We start from the raw sequence: 24,674 nt of genomic DNA, 5'->3' as shown, positions 1-24,674 counted from the left end.
TCCACTTTCGTTGAGACCTCTTTGCACCCTATTAAGTGTTTCCTTTTTAAAATATCCACAGTAGAGACTGATGCTCATTTAAAGACCAAGACCCATATTTTCAACAAAGACGCATTGACAGTTTTCAAAAACCAAAATTGTTTATTAATGAGTGAAAGCTCTAGCGGGTCTGCGTCTTTTTAATCCAATTGACTGGCATTAAATAAACTGCTTTCAGATAACCAAAACCAGAAAGTTGGGTAATTCTTGGGAATGTATTAGAAGTCTTTCCAGAAATGCATTTTAAAGTAATCATTAATTGACATAAAATTGTACCTTAACTGGGTTATACTTTTTTTCTTTTTGAATGCACAAATACAAGTAAAGATGCCACACATGATACTGCAATTTAATGAAATGCAGTATTGTAACACTGAAATCATAGATTTAGATGCTTCAATATTTTTACCTGCAACAATATTGATTGAGGAGCACAACTACAGTGTTTAAAGGACATTTGGAGAGATACATGAATAGGAAGGACTCAGAAGGATATAGGCCTGGATGAATGGGACTAGCTCAGGTAGCCAATGTGGCTGTTACGGAAAGTTGGGGTACAAGACCTGCTTCTGTATCATATAATACAATATAGCATTTTAAAAGAAGCAAATGATTTCAGTAGAAATATTTGATCACATTAACAGGAAGATGATACTGCATTTTAAAAAAAAACCCTTTTCTGTAACTGAGGCTGTATGGTACAAAGCAAGTATATGATTTCTACAACCAGTCGGTTGAATATTTGTTTTCAGCTTTCCTAGTACATATATTAAACTTTCTTAAGCCATTATTAATGAAACTAATCCATTTCACACACTAGCTTTAGCTAATTCCCTTTACAAGCTTATTCTCAACTCTAAACATGATACTAAAACCACAGCAACTTAAACAAAATGACATTTCACATTTTAAAATTCTGCAGATATGTTAGTCAGCTAAGGCACCAAAAGTAAACTTTAAACCTACTTTTATCAAAAAATAAATCCCATCAAATAATGTCTGCTGGATTTAGGAATTATTTTTGAACTACCAAACTTCCTGTATAGAATTGATTGCACTGGACAAAGACAATTCAACCAGCCCAAATTCATCTCATTGGATTATACACATCAACCTGCTTAACAGAACCAGGGATCTCAATATACTAATCAATCAATATCCTTCTAAATAAAAAGCAAGGTATTTGTGCACACTAATTAGCACAATCACATTGATCTCCCACAGTACATAAAGGGGTTACACACACACAGACACACACACACACACACATTAAGCAGTAGCTATCTTGTCTTCTAAAGATTAATAAAATCAGTTTGCTATCTACTGCTATAAGAAGGTGGTGGTGTGAATGGTGGACAGATGATGGTGTGGTGCATGGATAGAAGATAAGGCAGTTATCCCCATGTGGCAATGCAAAGGTTTGAACTCAGCCTGGTACGCTGAATGGAATTGCTGCTCATAATAAATAAAAACATTTTTTTATGCCAGCAGTTTTTTAAAAAACAGTTACAGAGAAGTTATAAATTTAGATCATTTATTTTGTCAATAAAGTACTTAGGAGGTTCACTATGAAACAGTTAATGAAAATAATTGCAGCATTTAAACTGTGCTAATAAGATAAATGGCAAATTGGTAGCTGTACCTTGAAGATTTTAATCAATAACTTTTAGTAGCAGGAATGGCATCTCTTACCAAGTATTAACATTTACTGGTTTCAGTTTAGGTAATGTGGCAGTTTGTACATAGGCACATTGTACTAAAATGAAAGATGCCACAAGGTCTTTTCAGATTACCAGTCATTGTGGCTATTCAATCATTGAGGTTATCCAGACAGCCAAAGGAAACTTCTAACACCATGGACATTAATTAATATTCTTTTGATACACTTCCAGAATCTTCTGACATTGGTGGAAGATAAATAGCAATAGATTTCATCCCAATCTTTGCTTTGAATACAGTTCACATTACTTCAGAAAATAGCAAACCCAGGTTTCATTCACAAGGGTTGATCTCAGCAAAACAATGTACACCACATCAATACAACAAATCATTAAGTGGATAAAGAAACCCTTACCTCTTCACTGATTTCTAACAAATCCTCATCAGGTTTGTCCGACTCTTTTGGACTCTTCTGCATCTTTGGTGCAGTAATAGGTATCTGGACTGTAATACAGGTTGAGGCCCATTACTTGCTTGGTTCAGCTTCAAAAGCTTAATCACTATTCTCTTGTTTCAGATTCAAAGCAAAATTTACATTAATTTGTATTTAAATATAAGGAATATTCAAAATCTATGGATGTCTGAAGTTTAAAACAATAATATGCAAATTGCATTTGGCAATATCTGAGATTCTTTTGAAGGAACAGTTAGGTAAATTTTGATATGTGCAAGGGCAAAAGGCCACTAGAATTTGACAGGAATGTGAAGTTGAGATTATAATCACATCAACTATAATTTTATATATGTTTGCAAGCAAGGGTAAATGTTTTTTTCCCAAAACTAATATTTTTGAAGTGTATTCAAGATTAAAATAAACAATTTAAGGTTTCTCAATTCTTCTATATGTTATTGATAATCAAATATTTGAAATGAAATGGTTTCTGGTAAGACTCTGGTCCGCAATATTTGCTGTGTATTATCAAGAGCAATAATAATAACAGAAAATGCTCAGTTGGTCAGGCAGCACCAGTTTTAGATCAGAGGTCTTTCATTAGAATTGATAGAGAGAAATATTTAATGTAAGTAGAAAAATAAATGATAAGAAATAGATGGTATAAAGGGAATTTTTCCTGACAGAGTCAATCAATGTGGCTATGAAGGGCAGTCTAGTTTCCTTCCATTAAGACATGTTGTAAAGTAGATATAATTTTGTATAGTCTGGCTTAAGGATATACCCAGTAACACAGTATTTGAATTTCTTTATGAAGAGTTTGATTTGCTAGTGGGTGAAAGATCATACGAATTGACAGAGATGCAAAATTAAAACTACAATCATATCAACAATGATCTTGGACTCATAGATCTCATGGAGTGGTGGAGCTGGCTTGAGGGGCCTGAATTTCATCAGCAGCTAGTTGTATACCAATAAACATTTCTTATTTTTTGATAAAGCACATAATTGTGCATATCACAAACTTGTAACCCTACTTAAATGATACCAAATATTGATCTACATAAATGAAAACATTATTTGAAGTACAAAAGGATAGCTTAACAATTCTAAACAGAATGATAGGATGTATCCATATGCCAGTTTCCTAATCCCAAAATTATCAGTAGAGCCTGTCAATTTTCCTCCAATAAAAGGAAAATGATAAAGCAAAGGTTTGCACAACTGAACATTTCTTTATAAGACACCTGAAGAATGTATAAAAATGTACAAAAGATGTAAACAAACAGCAAAAGAAATTGAAGCAGTAAAATCATTGGTGACAGCAATTCCAGACAACACTGACATATGTCTATATTTAATTGCAGAAATTGGCCAGTAATAGGTAACTATTCAACTCTCTATTGTGCAAGACATTTCTACACAACAGACAAAATTTTAAAAGCTAATTGCTGAAACCATTAACAGAGTAACATTGCCTCTGTATTGAGTTTCCAACAACATACTCTGCAACACTCCCAGAGCACAACATCAGTTTTGTTTGCCACAATTATGAACAGATCCCCCAGTCCCAGCAAGTAAATTAATTCATGTTGGAACATGCAGGCCAAAATTTAAAACAAAAATAAAATATTTTTATATTAGATTAAAACAATGATACTCCAAGTGAAGGAGTTAACAGTTTTGCTAATTCTTAATGCCCTGATTGAGAGGCTCATAGCCATGATCTACATCCATTCCTAATCACAATCAAAATTATCTACTTTTCTTTCCCCAACAGGTTGAATACAAGCAATAGAAGTTGAACATACAGTTTACCTCTTACAGAAATTCAGTGGTTAAGCAGCATCTGAGGATGGACATAAATAGTCAATGCTTCAGGTTTAGATCTGTTACCTGTACTGGTCTAGATGAAGGGTTTCAACCAATTACAACAGCTGCCCATTTCCCTCCACAGATGCTGCTTGACTCATTGAGTTCTTCTAGCATTAGTTTTTTTTGCTCCAGATTCCAGCATCTGCAGTCTCTTGTGTCTCCAACATTTTTGGAAATGAAGAAAAAAGTCTATGGAAGAGGATTGCAGAAACAGCTGTAACAAGAGCAAACAAGCGTGGAAATACTAGCTTCTCTGACTCAGTGACTAAGCCATTGATTCTTCTCAGCTTGAGCCAGCTCCAATCTGTTGCAGCAAGGGGGAATGGTAGGAGTAGAAGACACGCTGAAAAGCTCTGCTTCCACCCACCAGAATGTTTATAGCTCTGCAGCAGCAGCAGGCAAATCCAATCTATCCATTCTGCTTGTCCATTTGCATGGGGTGTCCCAAAGTAGGGCACTGGTAATCTGGGGAGCTTTATATATCAAAATGTAAGAGTTAATATTTTAAAGATGCTTTCAAAAGGTACACTACTTCTGGAGAAAAACAGCATTTATTTAAAACAACAAAAAATAATACAACAAAGTTTAGGAATCTGAACTAATAACTAATTTTAAGGTTCATGCATTACAATAATAAAAATTCCAGGAGCATTCAAAAAAGCTAAAAACCTGAAAAGAAAATAAAGCACTGTGGATGCTGGAAATCTTAAGTAAAACCATAAAATGCATGTCAGACAGCATCAGGATAAAAGAAACTTAATATTTCACATCTGGAACTTTCATCTGAGCATTTCCAATATTTTCTTCTTTTTTCGCAAAGTTCCTTAACCCTTATTATATTAGCCAGACATTCCTCAGAATTCAGAAATGATGTCATGAGTGCACAAAATTCCAAAGACATCACAGTGTAAATGCAGGGGTGAAGTTACCCTTTTCAGTATATCTAGAATTAGGGTCATTCGCTCAAAATAAGGAGTGATGATTGTATGTTCTAGTACCAATTGTTTGACAACAATAAAGTATAAAATATAAAGTATAAGGAGTCACCCAATCAGGAGAGCTTTGAAGAGATTTTCTCCCCCAAAGCTAGTCGACTGTTATATACATAAGGAACTGTGGAAGCTCAATTGATGGATATATACAAAACAAAAGTTGAGAATTTTAGATATTAAGAGAATCAAATGATAGGGGGTTAGTGCACAAAAGTAGTATTAAAGATTTTAGCAGAAATCTTAGCAAATAGCAGAGCATGCTCAAAGGGATAAAGAGTCTACTCCTGTTTCTATTACATTTGTTCTGTTTATATACTTGAATCAGAGGAACAAGAACTGTGAACTCAGATGATATTTCTGCCAGGATCAAAAATGAACTACAATTATGTTCTGTAGAAGTTTATGCAATTTGAAGCTGAAATCTATCCAGGCAGATTGACATTAAATAATATAGTCAAGAAGATGGGATAATTCATCCAAGAACATTGATACCAAATAGCTGCAGCATTTAACAACCACATCAAATGTTGAGGCTGTGAAGTATGTGAAAAAATACGTCACCCCTCAGTTTAGTGCTCCTTAATTGACTCAGTATTGCATCTTTATTCACCAAACAAAAGCAGCATTAGAGAAAGGTTATTGTGTAACATCTTTTAAAAAGTAATTGAATTATAAGTGCTTTGGATTACTAACAGAAATAACATACAGTTAGTTGAGCGTTAGTTGAGCCTTGAGTATTAGTTGAGCACCAACGTCCTGGAAATGCTGGATTAAAGTTTTTTAAAAATTATATTAATCTTCTAATTCAAGGCAAAGAAACACAGTAAGTTGCTTTGCAGTTACTTGTATTATACTTTCTATTTAATGCTCCTCAGTTTCTGTATCAACAAGACCAATTTATGAACTTCATTATGAAATGAACAAAATTTCATAGGTAACATTGGTGAACACTGTCAAGTCATTTAAGGAACTGCACTTTTTAAAAAGTCACAACAAATTAAAAAATAAACTTTTATCATAGGTTTTAAAAAGTGACAAACCTCAAACTATTATTGATGTTTGCTGCGAAGAACTATATGTCAGTCAGTACATGAGCCAGATGTTGTGACATTCTACAGGAAATTATTAATTCTGATAAAAGTAATCAGAGCTCTGCTTTTGGGATGTAGGAACTGATAAACATTGATCTGTGGAGTTCTGATCCTTTCTGGGACCCACTGACAAGACTGATATTAAGGAATTCTTCAGTTATTTTCCTTCATCCTAAACATGCACAAGTTTAAAAGGAAATTGCAATTGTACAGGATACAAATAAGCAGCACCTATTGGACAAAATTATATTGCCAACTTTCAGCATTACAATAGAAACTACTTGATATCATGATTAGAACGAGAACCATCTCCCAGTGAATTTACAGGTAAACACAATACAAACTGTTTTTATTAAAGTTTGTAAGTAATATAAAACAAAGTGGGAACTCGGAGTTAGATCACAAATCAGTCCTGATGTAGTTGAGTGAAGGAAGAGTCTTGCAGTATTACACAGCATTCTCCTGCATCCATTTTCCTATTAGATAGCAGGGATATTCAAAACAGTGACACATTGTTCATCAGATAGTATTCAGTCATTGCGCAAATGTATTACTGACATCTATACCGCAGATGAGACAGGTTAATTTCAACAGCTCAAGGATTCTTCCATTCAGTGACTGAAAATGCCAGCATCAAATGAAAATCATGTAACTGGAAAATGACATACACCAACATGTTCAAGTGCGTGAATGTGCATGCACCCAGCTACATGTTCTAAAGCAGTAAGTGGCACATTGCTGCCTCTCAGACTCAGTGACTCAGATTCAATCCCAACCTCAAGGGCTGACTACATGTGTTTTCTCTGTGACCGCCAACATTTCCTCCCACAACCCAAAGAATGGATTGGTATTTAAACGTTGTAAGGTGTCCCTGATTTGCAGGTGAGTGATAGAAAATAGGGGAGTTGCTGCGAATATGAGAAGAGTAAAACAGGATTAGTGTAAATTGGTGCTCGATGATTAGCACAGACTAGGTAGGCTGAAGGTCAATTTTTCCTGTTGTATGAATCTATTACTTTACTGGATAACCATTTTAGTTCTCTTGACATCAGCTTTCTAATAGTAATTAGTAATTCAAAAAAGTCTTATTTCTCTGGCAGCTGTTGTGCAGAACTATAAGACAATACAAATTTTCAAATAAGGTGACCATTTAGCATTATCTTTTCAGGGTCTCTAATAATTCCATTAGCTTGTTTTATCCTTATAAATCGCTATTTTTCATTAAAGGAAACCCCAAATGTAACCAGTGGCAAAGTTCCTCCAGAAATAAATTTCTCCCAACTTCCCTCTTCATACAAGTAGAAATATTAATTTAATGAACTTTCACCACTACCTTCCAAATAAAGAAATACTCATATTCACCCCATCAAATCCTTCTCCACACAACAGTAAACATGAACCTATACTTCCGTCGTAATTCTGGTGATACTTTGCTGCACCTTTAATAAAGCAAAATAAGCTTTGCTCTGTTATGAACTGTTCAAAAACTACATCATACTCAAACTACAACCAAAGCATGAATGAATACAAGTTGCTAATTGTTGCAGCACTCTGCACTCCTATAAAATCCAAAGCACCACTGTCTTACTCTTCTACCTGCCCTTGCAAGGTATTTACATCTCATTCTCTTTCTCCACTTCTTTCACAGATTTTCATTGATTTTTGTCCTGCTGAAGCACATCAGTTGCCATGCATTTTTAATTATGGATTCCAAAAATTAGCAATGTCTCCACAATTTGATTATGTGTGGCCATAATGTCCAGTATAACCAGTAATATATTATTTTGGTTTCCAGTGAGTATTAGTTCAAAATGAAAATCTTCTCATATAATGTACCTGTTTAAAAACTAGTAACTTTAATTCTTTATGCATATTTCAACAGACTACCCTTTTTAATGTAATGAGGCTTCATGAATGTAACCCATTGACGAGATCAGCATGCTTTACATATTGTAAAATAATCATAGATACACAATTTACAGCAATTAGCAGCAGATCCTAAACATTTCTGTTGTGATATTTATTTAATCTAGTTGAACACTGATGATGGTTAAAAACTACTCATCTTGAATTTTGAAAAAATTCACAAAGTTAATTCAGAAAAAAGATAAGACTTTCACAGGGTTAAAGACTCTGCTTGAAAATAACATGTGCTTCATAAAATATCTTGTCATCTCTCAATTCTAAAGGAACTTGTACCTTGGTGGCAAATGTCACTCATAACTGCATTCATTATGAAGTTGAGTTGAAATCAGAGGGCAATGCAGTCATAAGGAAAGACATAACTCAGCCTGATTCTAGTTCACTACATCTTTTAAGGTAGTACTGTGAAATCAATATAAACTTCCTTTCCCCCTCCAACAGAGGCCAAATTTGAATCTTAAATAACTTGGGCACAATCAGTAAATCAGGATAGATCAAAGACTGAACCAAGATCTATATGACTTGCTTATTAAACTGATTTTGCTTGTTACACAACATTAAAAGTATATGAAAGTAATTCCTTTGCTACCTTGTATTAATTAAGTAATCAAATTTCACTGGCAATCAGTAGAGCCATCTTTCTGTTTTGTTTTTCTTTTGGAATGGAGGAGGGGGAATAATGAACAGGATAATAACACAAAGATACTTGGATCTCCAAGGTAGTAACTCTATGGGTATCTGAAAGCAATGAAAACAAAACTATTAATCAAAGTCTGCTACAGCACTAACAATCTCTACTCTGAAAAGCCTTCAAAAATATTCTCACCTGGAAAAAATTTCGAAGAAGGTACAAAAAATTCTCATATCTAAAAAAAGAATAACATTATACTAAAAGAATTTAAACATAAATATCTGCTATTACACAGTCTTATTCAATGAAAACCTACCATACAAAATCTCAGGGCTTTTTTTGGAGTTTAATTGTTGTGATTCATTTTCCTCCACCTCTTTCTCCTCAACTTCCATAAATTCTTTGCATTCCACAGCTTCATCTTTGTCATCATTAACAGGCACTTCCTCACTGTTTTCTTCCTCTGCTGCAGCCTCCAGACTAATTGAATAAGCAGGAGAAGAAAGTGTCACCTCTGCCTCTGCTTCTGTCCTAAGATTATCTGCATTCTCTACATTTGTAGACAATGGAAAGTTTTGTGAAACACCTTCCAAGGTGCATTGTGATATTTCCTGGCTTGCTACGCCATTCACTGCTTTAGTTGAGACAACAGTGCAAGGTACCATGGTTTCATCAAATGAAGCAACAATTGTTTCTTCGGATAGATGTTCGGTGTCCTGCTCTTTTTGTTTATCCTTTTCCACGTCTATGTGCAAATGTATGCTAGGTGCAAGTTTCTTCTCCTCATTGGAAATGGATGTTCCAGATCCTTCAGTAGAGTCCATAGTTGGGAAAACAGCATTACTAGAAACATGTTCCACCAAGACCGCCTCTTCCTCCTCCACCACCTCCTCTGCCACCACTCCCCCCTCCTCCTCCTGTTCCCCCTCCTCTTCTTCCTCCTCCAGTAAAGGACCTGTATCAGAAGTTCCACCATCAATCTCCTTTTCTTCAGCAATTTCCGTTCTAACATCTGTGGAAGAACCTTTCACTGGTAGATCCTGCTTTGGTTTTTCTTCTGTGTGAGCAGAAAAGGGAACTCTATTTCAGTAAACATGCCAATTGTTTACAAAAAGTTTATATTTCAATGTAAGCAAAAATAATTTAATACATAATAATTATTATAAACCACCTAAGGCATCCTTTTCAAAAATCTGACACAGAAATATAATTGGTTAAAACCCAGAAAATAAAAGCAAATTTTATTAATTAATAACACTATTCAAAATAGGTTGAATAGGTTCAGCGGAGAAGTTCAGAAAGTTGGGCTTATTTAGATGAAAGCAAGGTTATGAATGGCAGAATTAAAGGGATGTTAAATTTGAAAAGACCACTCAATAAAACTGTGGCAAACTCTGTATCAAGTCAACTTTGCTATCTGATCATATCCTTTCAGTGATCAAAAATCTATTGATCTCATCCACAAATACACTCAACCACTGAGCATCTGTAGTTCTAAGATAGATCCCAAGACCTTGAGCCATAGAAGTAGAATTAGGTAATTCAGTCCATTGAGTCTGCTCTGCCATACCTTCAGAGCTGATTTATTTTCCCTACCAACCCCATTTACCTGCCTTCTCTCTGTAAGTGTTGACACCCTTACTAATCAAGAACCTATCAACCTCCACTTTAGATATCCCAATTATTTGGGTCCCACAGCCATCTCTGGGAATGAATTTGACAGATTCATCACCTTCTGGGTAAAAAAAAATCCTCCTCATATCTGTTCTAAATGAGCGCCCTTGCATTCTGAAGCTGTCCCTGCTGGTCCTAGACTACTCCACAATGGGAAACAATTTTATCCATGTCGACTCTATTTATGTCTTTTAATTTTTGATATGATTCAATGAGATTCTCCTCAGTCTTCTAAACCCCGGTGAGTACAGGCCCAGATCCTTGCTATTTTTGCCTCCCTTACTACCTATTCAACCTGCAAGTTAAACTTTAGGGAATCAGACAGAATTCTAAAAATCTACTATGCACTATAGAAAGACATTTCATCACATCCTGATCTGAATTCTGCAACTTGTTGTAAGAGTTTATTGGCATTTATTCATAGTCCTTAGTCATATATTTTTATGTAAAAAAACCCTTTCACTTTTCTAAACTTAAGTACAAAGCAACTTTTCTCATTTTGTTTCCATATAAGCACCATGCAATCAATTTTGTGATGGTAGATTCTTTATTCCAGAAACTAAAAATGCAGTGCTCCCAAAGTGTTCTAAAAACTTTATATAATCTCGGCAAGTGTTTGTAAACTTGTGCAAAAGAGATGTACATCATCTGGCAAATATACAAATCGGTTAGCTAAATGTCTGTCAGTTGTTTAAATAAATACTTGCTGTACCTGCACATTTAGTCTCTGCATTTCTCTGTATACAACCATTCATTAGTTTCTCACCATATTAAATTATTTTTGTTGAAATTCTTCTGAAGGAAATGCACAATCTCACACGGTACTCCATTTTCTAACAGCTTGACCAGGTTGTGTAACTTACAAGCTTTGTAGATTCAATGACTTCACTGTTCACTTTTCCCCACCTAGCTTTCTATCATCTGCAAACCTGAATACATTACATTCTGATTTGGATAGGGGGATAGAGTGATAGAGAGGGGGAGAGGATGGGGGGGGGGGATAGGGAGAGAGATAAAGATAGAGAGAGAAATAGACAAAGTACCTGGTAAGAGTTGCCAGAAGAGAGAGTAAAGCAAACATGAGAAACAACATTTAGGAAATAGATAGACAGATAGATGAACAGCGAATCAAGAGATAGAACTTATGCAGGCAGACGCGATTAGTTTAGATTGGCATCATGTTCAATACAGACATAGCATGCTAAAGGGCCAATTCTTGGGCTGTGTTGTTCTATGAATGTCATATTACAAAACAAAATTTAAATCAGTGGATCAAATGTATGAAGGACATTCAAACACATTTCCAAAATAAAGTGACAATAATTAAAACCAAGCTTGTAAATATTGTGATAAAGTACTGAACATTGGGATATCCTATTTCCATCACTCAAAAGGCAGCAAAATCTGTCAATTTTCTTAACTTAATCACTCAGTTAAATGTCCCTCCCTCAGAATTGCAAACCTGAGATTAAACAGTAGTAGTACTGAGATTGAAACGTTGCTTCACTTTACTGTGACATTTAAATTATATTAATTCCATACCTGTTTTCAGTTTTGTAACAGCAGTTTCAGTCCGTTCCACTGAAATAAATAAAAACATTTTATGGCATGTACCATACCTGAACTTGTAAATGTAGGAAATTTTAATTTATTGAAATTTATTGGTCCCTTCCAAGAAAGTATTGCATATACAACTCTAGATGTTTAATACAGTCAATTAATACTACTTCAATAAAACCAAGTTTTCTAAGAAAACTATTATGTCTCTGTGCTGCAAGTATAACAAAATTTCCAGTATGTTTTCCAAGAAATTGTATACAAGGAAATTAAAGACAGTAATTTGTGTAAAGCCTCCTTACTCCAGGAATAACTTCTACATTATCACTGAAATCTGTACATTTCCAAGTTCACGATTTTGAATTAAAAGATGCTTTTCTAAAACTGCTAGTTTTATACTTGCTTTCCATAATTAATATTGCTCAATTCTAGCTAATTTAATTTTAGATTATTGATTAATTGCATCAAAACATTGAACATGATCAGCTAAATTCAAGAAACAAAATAAAGCAAGAATTGGCCATAAACAACATCAGGCAGTTGACTCAAGTCAATTTAATAATAATTAAAGTCAACATGTTTCACCACAATACTTGATATTATGGGCAAAACTCAAGGATCGAGACACCAATTCACTCAAAATAATTTCAGCTAAATAAGAAAATGCAAAGGTTCAAAGGGTAGGGGGCAAAATCATATCTCAATACTAAATAATAACCTGTACTGCCAGGTCAGTGATTTTCATCACATTCCACTGTCATATGGAACCTTGTTCTGCCATACCTCTGTACTTAATTAACCACAATACCCCTTCAAAGCTTTAACAGATATCTCACAGTTTATGCGTCTTTCTTAAGAAGGCACTTTAAGAGGGAATGTGAGGAATACTATCTGTACTGTTTTGTCAAAGAAATTGAAAATGGCTCTTTCTTAAATAGAGCAAAATGGACAGGTTTTCATTTTCTGAAGAAATCTGTCTTTGAAGTATTATATGAGCTAACATGAGGCAACTTGACTATCATTTATTTTTGATTTCTATTTGGATGGACAACATGGTCACAGGCCCTTCTAAACCCAACTCGCTGGAATTGAGAAGATTGAGGGGGGATATTATTGAAATGTATAAAATCCTAAAAGGATTGGACAGGCTAGATGCAGGAAGATTGTTCCTGATGTTGGGGAAGTCCAGAACGAGGTATCACAGTTTAAGGATAAAGGGAAAGCCTTTTAGGACCGAGATGAGGAAAAACTTCTTCACACAGAGAGTGGCGAATCTGTGGAATTCTCTGCCACCGGAAACAGTTGAGGCCAGTTCATTGGCTATATTGAAGCGGGAGTTAGATATGGCCCTTGTGGCTAAAGGGATCGGGGGTATGGAGAGAAGGCAGGTACAGGGTTCTGAGTTGGCTGATCAGCCATGATCATACTGAATGGTGATGCAGGCTCGAAGGGCCGAATGGCCTACTCCTGCACCTATTTTCTATGTTTCATGCCACCCACTTACACCTATGTGACCAACTAACCCATACATCTTTGGAAATGTGGGAGGAAACTGCAGTTCCCAGAGGAAACCCACGTGGTCAAGAGAGAACACTTCATGACAGACAGCGGTGGAATTGAACCCAGATTGTTTGTGCTGTTATAGTTACGCTAATTGCTATACTACCTAATTTACTGGCAACACATTACTTTCTGTTTTAGACCTGCACATTGGAAAATAATCAAGGCTAGATGCTCATGCCACTTCAACAGAAACTTCCAACAGAGTCAAAGTCTATTGCAAGTATTACTGTGAAGTAATAGACATACTCTTCCATGATTTCTTCTGCTAATTTTTAACATAGTAATATAACTGGTATCAAGCACAAAAAGAAATATAACTGCTAATATAAACATATAGAAGAGGGCAATAATATACTTATGGTACTGTGAAAACTAATTAATACAAAGTCTTCAGTGACAGTTGGAAATTTTCTTCCACAGATAATGTAAATGAAACTAAATTAATTAAGCTACTGAAAATCAGATTTAAAGAGAATCAAGCTACACATAAAATTTCACACAAGTATCTCATGGCAGCTACCAGACTGGAAGACAATCTGCAAAATGAAATAACGATCCTTTAATTCACTCCTCCCACCAGATGGTCAATACTCAAAGAATAATAGTTGCCAGTTGAAATATTACAAGAGTTATGCCAGAGTAGAAATGAACAAACCTTGCTTGAAGTCCACATTTGATGCCACGTGAGTATTTTCCACAGTTCCAAAAACTGGTGCATGATCTGCAACCTGACTGGGCAGCTGCTGGGATTTGAGGTACAATAGGTGAGGATAATGAGGGTGCGGACACAAAAACTAGCACATGGAACACATAACGAGAGGAAAATATGTAAAACAGTTTACCATGAAATTTCATAATAGGTCAATAAATTAAAATAAAACAAAACCAAAGAGAGATGGAGTAAGCAGGAATGAGAAGGGAAAGAAAACAGGATTAACCATTAACAACAGCAGGAAAGACAAACAGACAGAACATTGCTAATAAATTCTCAGTGTTCCCTCCAAGAGTCCTTTTTGATTCAGGACTAGCCAAATACTTGTAATATAAAAAGTTCAATTCAATGTTTTCTTGTCTTTTATTAACCTCTTATTGCAACATTAACATGCAGCAGATTTTTCCAAAAGATTTGACATCATAAAATAATGAATATGAATAATGTGCTCAACCAGAAAATTAATTTTGTTACTTCTGAGGGCAATTTTTAAAGATGTTGTAACCAGTTAAGATAGGGATTAAGTTTAAAGAACTGAATTGCAAATGACTTTAACTCGGCAGTTATCTAAATCTGATGTCTGCATCACTGAATGTCAGAATACAACATAAATCTGTTTAAATCAATCTAATCTTTCTAAGTTAGGCAACAGATAAGTAAAATTTGAGTTTGGAATTTGAAGGCTTTTATAAATCAAGCATGCAGTTATTCTATTGTTTTAAAACATTTTGCTTGTTGATAGTAAATTCCTAATTTCAGACACCCTCAAGTATCGTCAACATAGATCTTTAACTGTCAGGAAAGTGATGAAAAGGAAAATGGAAAAGAAAATTGGAAAAAATGAAATGGGACAGATTCTTTCTCTGTGTCAATCTTCATTTACTCATAAGTGATGGTGACAAATAGCGTAAATTTTAAGAGCAAGAACTTACAGTCAGTTCCTGATTTCTACCTACAGGTCATAGTATACTTCAACTATGGAGTATCCATCATTCTGAATCCACGATAGTTGCCACTTTAAATCACATTGACAATGAGGTTTTGATTTTGAAGGAGTGCTGAATGAAATCTTTCATTTGAAAAGAAAATTATCATGATTCCCCCCCCCCACCCCATGCACACACACCTAAAAATACACTATTACAAAATAAATCAGCAAATAACTGCAATGGATATTATCCATAGTCTAAATTTGGGGGCAATTACGAGCAATCTAACGTACATTTAAAAAAATTATGACAAGTGAAATATTCCAAATAGCCTGTTAAGTAGCCTGGGCAAGAAGAGAATTTCTAAAGGTCTTTAATTGTAACTTCAGTTTAACTCAGTGGGAACATGAATCTCGTAACACTGAAGACAAACAAATATAAGTTCAATATGACATGAAACACGGACAACATTTCAAACAAGATGTGTAAGCATACATTTCATTTCAGCAAATCTTCACATTACAATTTTAGTATCAGTAATTACATTATGTAGTAATTATACTGCTGTAATTCAGTTCCAGTAGTTTAAAAATAAGCCAAAAAGCTTTAAAAAAAAAGGCTCTGAAATCAATAATGTCTCCCTCTAATGCTCAACTCCAATATAATATCTTCTAGTTTTCAACTTCTCTGATCTGGTAAGCAAAAATTACTTGCTATTTCTTCAACAGTATTGAACTAAAGATCTTTTAATACCTGGAGTATTGTGTGAAGTTTTGGTCTCCAAATTTGAGGAAGGACATTCTTGCTATTGAGGGAGTGCAGCGTAGGTTCACAAGGTTAATTCCCGGGATGGCGGGACTGTCATATGTTGAAAGAGTGGAGCGACTGGGCTTGTATACACTGGAATTTGGAAGGATGAGAGGGGATCTGATTGAAACATATAAGATTATTAAGGGATTGGACACACTGGAGGCAGGAAGCATGTTCCCGTTGATGGGTGAGTCCAGAACCAGGGGCCACAGTTTAAGAATAAGGGGTAGGTCATTTAGAACCAAGTGGAGGAAAAACTTTTTCACCCAGAGAGTGGTGAATATGTGGAATGCTCTGCCCCAGAAGGCAGTGGAGGCCAAGTCTCTGGATGCTTTCAATAAGGAGATAAATAGAGCTCTTAAAGATAGCAGAATCAAAGGTTATGGGCATAAGGCAGGAACTGGATACTGATTGTGGATGATCAGCCATGATCACAGTGAATGGTGGTGTTGGCTCGAAGGGCCGAAGGGCCGAATGGCCTACTCCTGCACCTAATGTCTATTGATAATTTAGTTTATCATAAAATTAAATGTGGAAACTCAATTACGTTGTTTGTATTATGTATGTCGGATTATATGCATGGAATTTTTTTCAAACATTTGGGCTAGAGGTTTGGCAACAATACTTCTTCTGTCAGCAAGGACAGCTGGCAGCTCAGCAGCTGCTCCAAAAGGCAATTAGACTTCACACACCTCAGGCTGTAGAAATCCAGCCAAAATGTATGCGGTCACCTTCAGTGAACTTGTCATTACGACACTTAAGCACCACATGCTACCTTGGATGCTAATAAATAAAGTAGTGGATGTGCCTTGGGCCAGTTGCCTTGTGGACAACTCATAGATATTCTGAGTAAGAAGGAGCTATAATTTGGTGAATTGGCTTACTATTGTCAATGTACTGAAGTACAGTGAAAAACATGTCTTGTATACCATCCATAGAAGGTAAAATAATAGCAGTGCAGAATAAATGTCACAGCATAGGGAAAGTTCAGTGCCCCTGTAGACTTTTATACACAAGGTCACAACAAGACAGATTCTGAGGTCAACAGACCATCTTATCATACTAAAGGACCATTCAATAATCTTATAACAGCAGGGTAGAAACTATCCTTCAGCCTGAAGGTATGTGTTTTCAGGCTTTTGTATTTTCTATCTGATGGGGGGAGGGTGGAGAGAATGACTGGGGTGCGTGGCATCTTTGATTATGTTAGCTGCTTTACCAAGGTAGCAAGAAGTGTAGGCAGAGTCCATTCAGCGGGTGCTGGTTTCTATGATGTGCTGAGATGTGGTTACAACTCTGCAGTTTCTTGCCATCATGGACAGAGCAGTTGCTAGATCAAGCCATGATGCATCTAAATAGGATTCTTTATTTGGTGCATTTGTAAAAATTGATGAGGGCCAAGGGAAACATTCCAAATTTCTTTATCTATAAGCTAATTTAGTGGTCAACAAAAGTAATGCAGGCAGGAGTAGAAGAGAACAATATGACAGTTTGGTTGGGAATCATTTCATTTAATTGCAGATGGAAATCAGTGGTGCCATTTATAGAGTCAGGCCGAAATCTTGAATATATGAATTATGAACAGGAGTAAGCTACTCAACCCCTAATGCTTGCCCAGTCATTTTGAAAGCCCATGGCTGATGAGAACATAATTTTATATTCCCACCTCTGCAAGGTAACTTATCAATTTCTTGATTATCAAGAATCTATCTACTTTGGCCTAGAAATAGTAAATGGACTTCAACCTGAAACATTCACTCTGTTTCTTATCATTATCGCCTGACCTGCTGAGTATTTTCACCATTTTCTGTGTAATCGGGAAAACCTTCTCAGTACTGAGTCATAGCTGTACAGCACAGGAAATGGTACCCCATGCCAACCTTTCTGCCCATCTACACTTCTCCCATTTCTCCACACTGGTTAAAAATCCTTCTAATCCTTGTCTAAAAATAAATTTTTGCTCAGATCCCCATTACAACTCCTTCCTTCAACACCAAACACATATGCTCTTATTTGTGATAATCCTACCAAGAGAAAAAGATTCTATCTACTTCAATCTATGCCTCTTGTCATTTTATATACTTCTAACCAGGTCATCCCTCTTCGCTCCAGGGAAAACAAACTGACCCTATCCAGTCTCCCCCAAATCTGAAATCCTCCACTCTAGATAACATCCTGCCAAATCTCTGAACTCTATCAGCACATTCACCTCGAGTATAGCAACCAGACCAGCACGCAGTGCCCAAGTGCAATCTAACTAATAATCTGCAAAGTTACAGCCAAACTTTTTATATTTTATATTCTATGATCTATGAAGGCAAATGAGTTATATGCCTAATTCACCACCTCAGCTACCCGAATTTTCATTTTCTAGGAATTATGGCCCTGACCCCAAGGTTCCTCTGTTCATCAAAGTTTCTGAGCAGCCTATAAAGGCCACTTTATTGGGAAAACCAGCTCATTAATGCAATATCTAATCAGCCAGTCTTGTGTCAAGAGGTTCTGTTGTTTAGAATGGGGAAGAAATGTGTTTCAAGTGATTTTGACCATGGAATGACTGTTGGCGAATATCTCAGAAACTGCTGATCTCCTGGGATTTTCATGCACAACCTTCTTTAGTTTACAGAGAATGGGTGAAAAACAAAAAACATATAGTGAGTGGCAGTTCTATGAGCAAAACTGTCTTGAAAATGAGGAGTCAGAGAAGAATGGCCAGACTGGTTCAAGTTGACAGGAAGGCAACAGTAACTCAAATAACCACACATTACAACAGTGGTGTGCAGAAGAGCATCTCTGAATGCAAAACACATTGAACCTTGAAGTGGATGGGCTACTACACTCAGTAGTTACTCTTTTTTTTTGGTATATGAAGTACCTAATGAAGTGGCCACTGAGTGATACCCTACCCTATGTGATTTCCCAAAAATGCATCACCTCAAACTTGTTGGGATTAAATTCTACCTGCCAGTGCTCTACCAATTTTCCATCTGATCTATATCCCACTCATCTTCCTCACCATATACACCACCACCAACTTTGTCATCTAAAAACTTACATCATAGCTCCTACATTCACATTAAAGTCACTAATGTAACAAACAAGGGTCCCAGCACCAATCTTTGAGGTACACCATCAATCGTAAAATTAACTTTTTCTGATTCAAAGTTTAAATCTTAAACTTAAATTTTAATTATCCAAGTTAATTGTAAATCCTATTAGCCAGCTCACTTTGGATCCCACCCATTATCCTTACTTAACCTGCTGGATTCAGGTCCATTATCAAATACCTTACTAAATCAATATAGACAAAGTCTAATGTCTTGCCTTAATTCAATCTTCCTGTTTCCGAGCATCTGCTATTTTTTCTTTCTGGATTTCTAAACATTCTTAAACATTTTCTTCAACAAATTTCTGACTGATAACACAAGGATCTCCAACCTATAGTTACCTGGTTTATCACTGCAGCATTTCTTAAATAAAGGGAACAACACTAGTTATCCTCCAGTCTTCTGACACCTCAGTGAGGTGCAAATATCTTCATTAGATGCCATCAAGCCCTGAGGTTTACAAAGTTCCTTATGCCACCCATCTAAGACCTCAATTCACCATCTTCCACACACTTCCTGGCAAACACAGGCAAGTAGTATTGATTTAGGATAATGCCCACATCCTTCTGTCCCCCGCCCCCCCAACACACAGATTAATACTTTGGCTCAACCAAACTGATTCTTTCCCCAGCTACCATCTTGTTCCTGATATACTTATAAAATTGTCCTGGGATTCTCCTTATTTTTGCTCGCCAAGGATGTTTAAGTTCTCTCCTTCACACTACTCCTCAGGAGACTCTCAAGATCCAAACACCTATATCTGTCACTTGTTTCCTTTCTTTTCTCCCAATCAAACTGCCAATATCCCTTAATCTTGCAGTCTCTACCTTTCACATTTACCATTGCTGACCCTGAACTCTTACTAACTCCCTGAAATCAGCCTCTACCCAATTAAAGACATTAACTTGAGGATCAACCTCATCTCATTCCATAATTACGTTGAAACCTGGAATTATGGTCACTTCCCCAAAGTGCTTGCCCACCAACACTTCCAACTACAGTTACATTCCTCAAGGTAACATTGCCTCTGTCCCATCTCTATTCAAATTCCCACATATTTCCTCAAAAAAATACTTGGATGCGCTTCACAAATTCCACCCCTATCTATTCTTCTTGCACTCAGCAAATCCAGTCAACTTTGGAAAAGTTAATTCCACCCCCCACCCCCCCATTCCTATAACTTTATTGCCTTTGCACCTTTCTGCTACTTGCTTTCATATCTTTCCCTTAAATATAATGTATTCTGACCATTGGGATGTCTATAATATACCCCCAGCAAAGTGATTGCCTCCTTCATTCTTAGATTCTACCCAGAAGCTTACCTTCCCTACATTTATATACAATCTCCCTAGCAATAATCATAAACATTCAGTTAGCTTCCTTAATTTTTTGTTGGCAAAATTTACGAAGTCACTTTTACATGATCCTTCTCTACTAATTTACTTTTTATCTAAAGCCTATGTAGTATTCTCATCTCCTCTTCACAACTTATTTTTCTTCCAATCTTATGTCATCAGAAAATTTAATAGTCACAAACTTCATGCCTTCATCTAAATCATTTATATACATTATTAAAAAAAATAGACTTCAGTACAGATTCCTGTGGGATATCATTGTTTATATCTTGGAGACTGAGAAAAAAGACTAACTAATGCCCATTCTGCTACCATTCAGACAGTTTTTTTTTAATAATTAATGGTGTTGTAGTTGCAAATTAGGAAGATTCATAACACAGACTTTCACAACCTCATTAAGGCATGTAAATCCTTCCATGACAACCTGCCCCAGTTGTTAAATATTCTTTGACACACGGTTCTGATGGTGCCTATCACAGCTCTAGGATATTGCTTTGGTGAAGATCATGTTGTTAGAATGGTCCAAAATAAGATAGAACTGAAAAAATTATCTGAATTCTCAACTCTTGACAACCACCAATGTACTTTGAATTCTTGTTCATTATTTTGAAGTCATCAGATAAATTCTCACTACCTGAGGTGGAGTGGGTGTGGTGTTTGGCCTCCCAACAGGAGGTGTTGGGTTCCTACTTCCACCTCCGCCTGACATTATTTCTTCAGTGATGTCTTTGCCTCCTTGATTCGGGTCACGGATTCTAATCTACAGAAAAGATTCCAAAATTTAAGTTTTTATTTACAACACAGGTTTAAAAAAAACTATTTTCTAAACTAAACATTCCCTGCTCTGGAATATAAACAGATGTCATGCAAATTGAGTAGTATAAATAAAATAATTTCTCTGGCTTTATGGTAGGAAAGTGGTGGTCATGATGCTTGATTTAAAGTTTCAAACTTTAATTTCTTCTCATGTAAATAGTGTGAAATACATGAAAATGTCAGAGAATACAGTACAGAAACAGGTCCTTTAGCCCATGAACCCATACCAATCAAACATCATTTACAGTAATTCTACACTAATTCCATATTCCCACTCATTTACTTATGTAGAGATACAACATGGTAACAGTCCCTTCTGGCCCAATGAACGTGTGTTGCCAAATGATACCCCATGTGACCAATTAATGTACTAACCCGCGTCTTTGGAATGTGTGAGAAAACCGGATCACCCAGATGAAACCCACACAATCATGCAGAAAACGTACAAATTCCTTACAAACAGTGGTGGAATTGAACCTGGGTCACTGGTCTTGTAATAGCATTGTGCTAGCATCCCGCCCCAAAAATCATTCAAAAGCAGTTTCAACTACGAAGACATGTAAAAATCATCCAGAATGTAAAAGAATCAAGGAATTGCACTGCTGGAAGCATCTGGAAGCTGTGAAACTAAATTAGCCCTTTTTGATTGAGCCTCAAATAAATTTGAGGTTTACAAAATGTAATACTCTGACTTAAGATAAATGCTGGGGTATTTTCACAAGATGGCAGAACTAGTTTTGTTTTTAACATAACCAATCCTATTCTGTTTTAATGTAATCTGAAAGAGAGGAAGGGTGAAACACCCTTGGAACATAAATGTCTCAGCAGCAGCATTGCCTTTTAAGTTTTTCAAATGGACTGTGTATGCACCTGAAAGAAAAAGAACCACAATTTTTATACGAAACAAAGTGTTCAAAAACAAATAAATGATGTATTACCCTAGCAACAGGTATCTTTTTTCCCTTTTAGCTGTCTATTAACCTCTGGCATTGTACATAAATGTCTTGGTTATGGCTACTTGCTTACCTTTATAAATATATGCAGTTCTGAAACTAATCCTAGATTGAATCCAATCTGCCAGAGATATGCCATACACCTGAATTGAGTGAGGGAAATAAAATGCAGCCGGTACTAGCGATCTATGATTGAAAGTCCTGAAGCCTGTGAGGTTCCAAGAGAGCAGCACTAAACATGATAAAATTATAACAGACTAATACCTACAAATTGTGACACAACAGACTGCAGATCCTGGAATCTAGAACAATGGACAAGAAACTGGAGGAATTCAGTGGGTCAGGCAGCAACCGTGGAGGGAAAGGAATAGATAAAGTTTCAGGTCAAGGCCCCTAATCTGGTCTGAAAGATGAAGAGGTGAGATAGCAAGAACAAAGAGGTGAAAGTAAGGAATGGAACAGAACTGGCAAGCCCTAGGTAGATCCAAGTAAAGAACTGTGAGAGGCAGACAAAGGAGGGAAGAATAGAATTAGCGACAGAGGCTAAGATGTGATAAGTGGAAACAAAAGGCTGCACATGATGAATAGTGGACAGGAATGCTGTGATTTGCAGAGTGAGAATACCCTGTGAGAACGCTATATGGCTAATGGACAGATAGAATGATAGAGGAGGGGAAAGAAAGGGTGATTGGGGGTGGGTGTGTGTGTGTGTGTGTGTGTGTGTGTCTAGAACTGGGTCAATCAAGAGAGAGAAGGGACAGAGGGAAACAACCTGTAGGTGGAGAATACGATGTTCAAACAGTCAGGCTGTAAACCACCCAAGGCAGAATATGAGGTACTATTCCTCTAAACCAATGGTTCCCAATCTGGGGTCCATGGATCTATTCAGTTAAGGGTAGGAGTCCATTGCATAAAAAAAGGTTGGGAATCCCTGCTCTAAACTGAGAGGAGAGGCTGAGGACAGATTGACACGTGTGGGATACAGGAGGATAATTAAAATGGCTGCCAACCACGAGCTCCAGATAACAGCTGTGGACAGAGCACAGGAGTTCGGCAATGGTCAGCCAAGGTCTTCTGGAATCTCATAAGGCTCCAATTTCAGCATTATTTGCATGAGTAAGACAAAAATTGATGGAATTATATAACTGCAGTTTTACTTAAAATACATGAAGCAATGATCAGCTCAAACTACTCCAGAATCGAGCTGGTGACAATAAACCTGTACAGTCCTAATACCTGCCCAAACGATAATCTGAATATTTTAACAATACTGAAGGATCAAAATTCCTTCAGTTAAGTTTTATTTTGATCCCTACACATCCTCAACCTGAGTGGTTCAAACCTGTCTTGGTATTCACACCCTGCCACATGCAGTGCTCCTCAATTTTCTGAGGTATTTTTATTTGGATGAAACTGGCAGGTCAGTGATTTGGGTATCATAATATTCTGAAAAAATGATGACAACTCTTTTCTCAAATTGTTGCTATCCTCATGACCATGGTGTCACTAACAAGGAAGAAGAAAATTTCAAACTATTTGTTCAGTTATTAGAAAGAAACGATGACATTAGTAAGTTAGGATAGTGCCTGGATTGGAGAACAATACTCAAGGTGATGCCTCACTGGTGCCTTATAAAGCCTCAGCAACACATCCCTGCTCTTCTATTCTAGACCTCTTGAAATGAATGCTAACATTGCATTTGCCTTCCTCACCACCAACGCAACCTATAAGTTAACCTTTAGGGTGTCGTGCACAAGTACTCCCAAGTCCCTTTGCATCTCAGATTTTTGGATTTTCTTCCCATTTAGAAAATAGTCTGCACACTTATTTCTTTTACCAAAGTGCATGACCATGCATTTTCCAACATTGTATTTCATTTGCAACTTTCTTGCCCATTCTCCTAATCTGTCTAGATCCTTCCGCAACCTACCTGTTCCCTCAAGAGTACCTTTCCCTCCACCAATCTTCATATTATCTCCAAACATGGTAACAAAGTCATCTATTCTATCATCTGTATCATTTATATACAGCATAAAAAGCAGTCCCAACACTGATCCCTGTGGAACACCACTAGTCACTGGCAGCCAACCAGAAAAGGATCCTTTTATTCCCACTCACTGTTTCCTACCAATCAGCCAATGCTCTAACCATGCCAATAATTTTCCTGTAATACCATGGACTCTTAACTTGGCAAGCAGCCTCAGATGAGGCTTACTGGTCTATAAAGATGGAGTGGTATCAAAACTGACAGGATTCAGTATGTAAAACTATACACAAGTATAAAAGGCTGCTACTTTTGAACAGTGCTGCCCAAAATGTGAAGTAAAATTATTTGGTTGCAAAATCTGTTTAGTTTAAAAAAATCTGCCCATTAATGGCATTGAATTTTAGTTAACTGTGATTTTGAGGCTATGGATAGGTGGGGTCCAGATGTTGAATGATTCTGGATAGCAGCCATGGTAGGTATGTTGATTGGCTACTACAGGGATCTCTGTTCTCTTCCTTATTGGGCAAGCATCTGCAAAATGGGTGTCATT

At 36.5% G+C, this 24,674-nt stretch overlaps 1 protein-coding gene across 16 annotated transcripts in view; it reads right to left on the bottom strand.

The window, feature by feature from the left end:
* LOC134337823 (eukaryotic translation initiation factor 4 gamma 3-like) overlaps positions 1–24,674 on the bottom strand; it is a 306,969-nt gene that overhangs the window by 77,674 nt on the left and 204,621 nt on the right. For 12 of the 16 annotated variants that reach the window (XM_063033097.1, XM_063033102.1, XM_063033098.1 and 9 more), the window contains 5 exons: positions 21,003–21,128; positions 14,111–14,249; positions 11,878–11,916; positions 8,978–9,718; positions 2,114–2,202 (listed from right to left, as the gene is read on the bottom strand). In XM_063033097.1, coding sequence (XP_062889167.1) covers positions 2,114–2,202; positions 8,978–9,718; positions 11,878–11,916; positions 14,111–14,249; positions 21,003–21,128 — 1,134 coding nt within the window. The remainder of the gene's footprint in view (positions 1–2,113; positions 2,203–8,977; positions 9,719–11,877; positions 11,917–14,110; positions 14,250–21,002; positions 21,129–24,674) is intronic. The other 4 variants (XM_063033099.1, XM_063033105.1, XM_063033104.1 and 1 more) reach the window with 2 other exon arrangements.

The sequence above is a fragment of the Mobula hypostoma genome, chromosome 25 (assembly GCF_963921235.1).
Source record: "Mobula hypostoma chromosome 25, sMobHyp1.1, whole genome shotgun sequence".
Classification (NCBI taxonomy): Eukaryota; Metazoa; Chordata; class Chondrichthyes; order Myliobatiformes; family Myliobatidae; genus Mobula; species Mobula hypostoma.
Note: the sequence above shows the minus strand (reverse complement) of the source record. Positions and strands in the feature narration are given on the sequence as shown.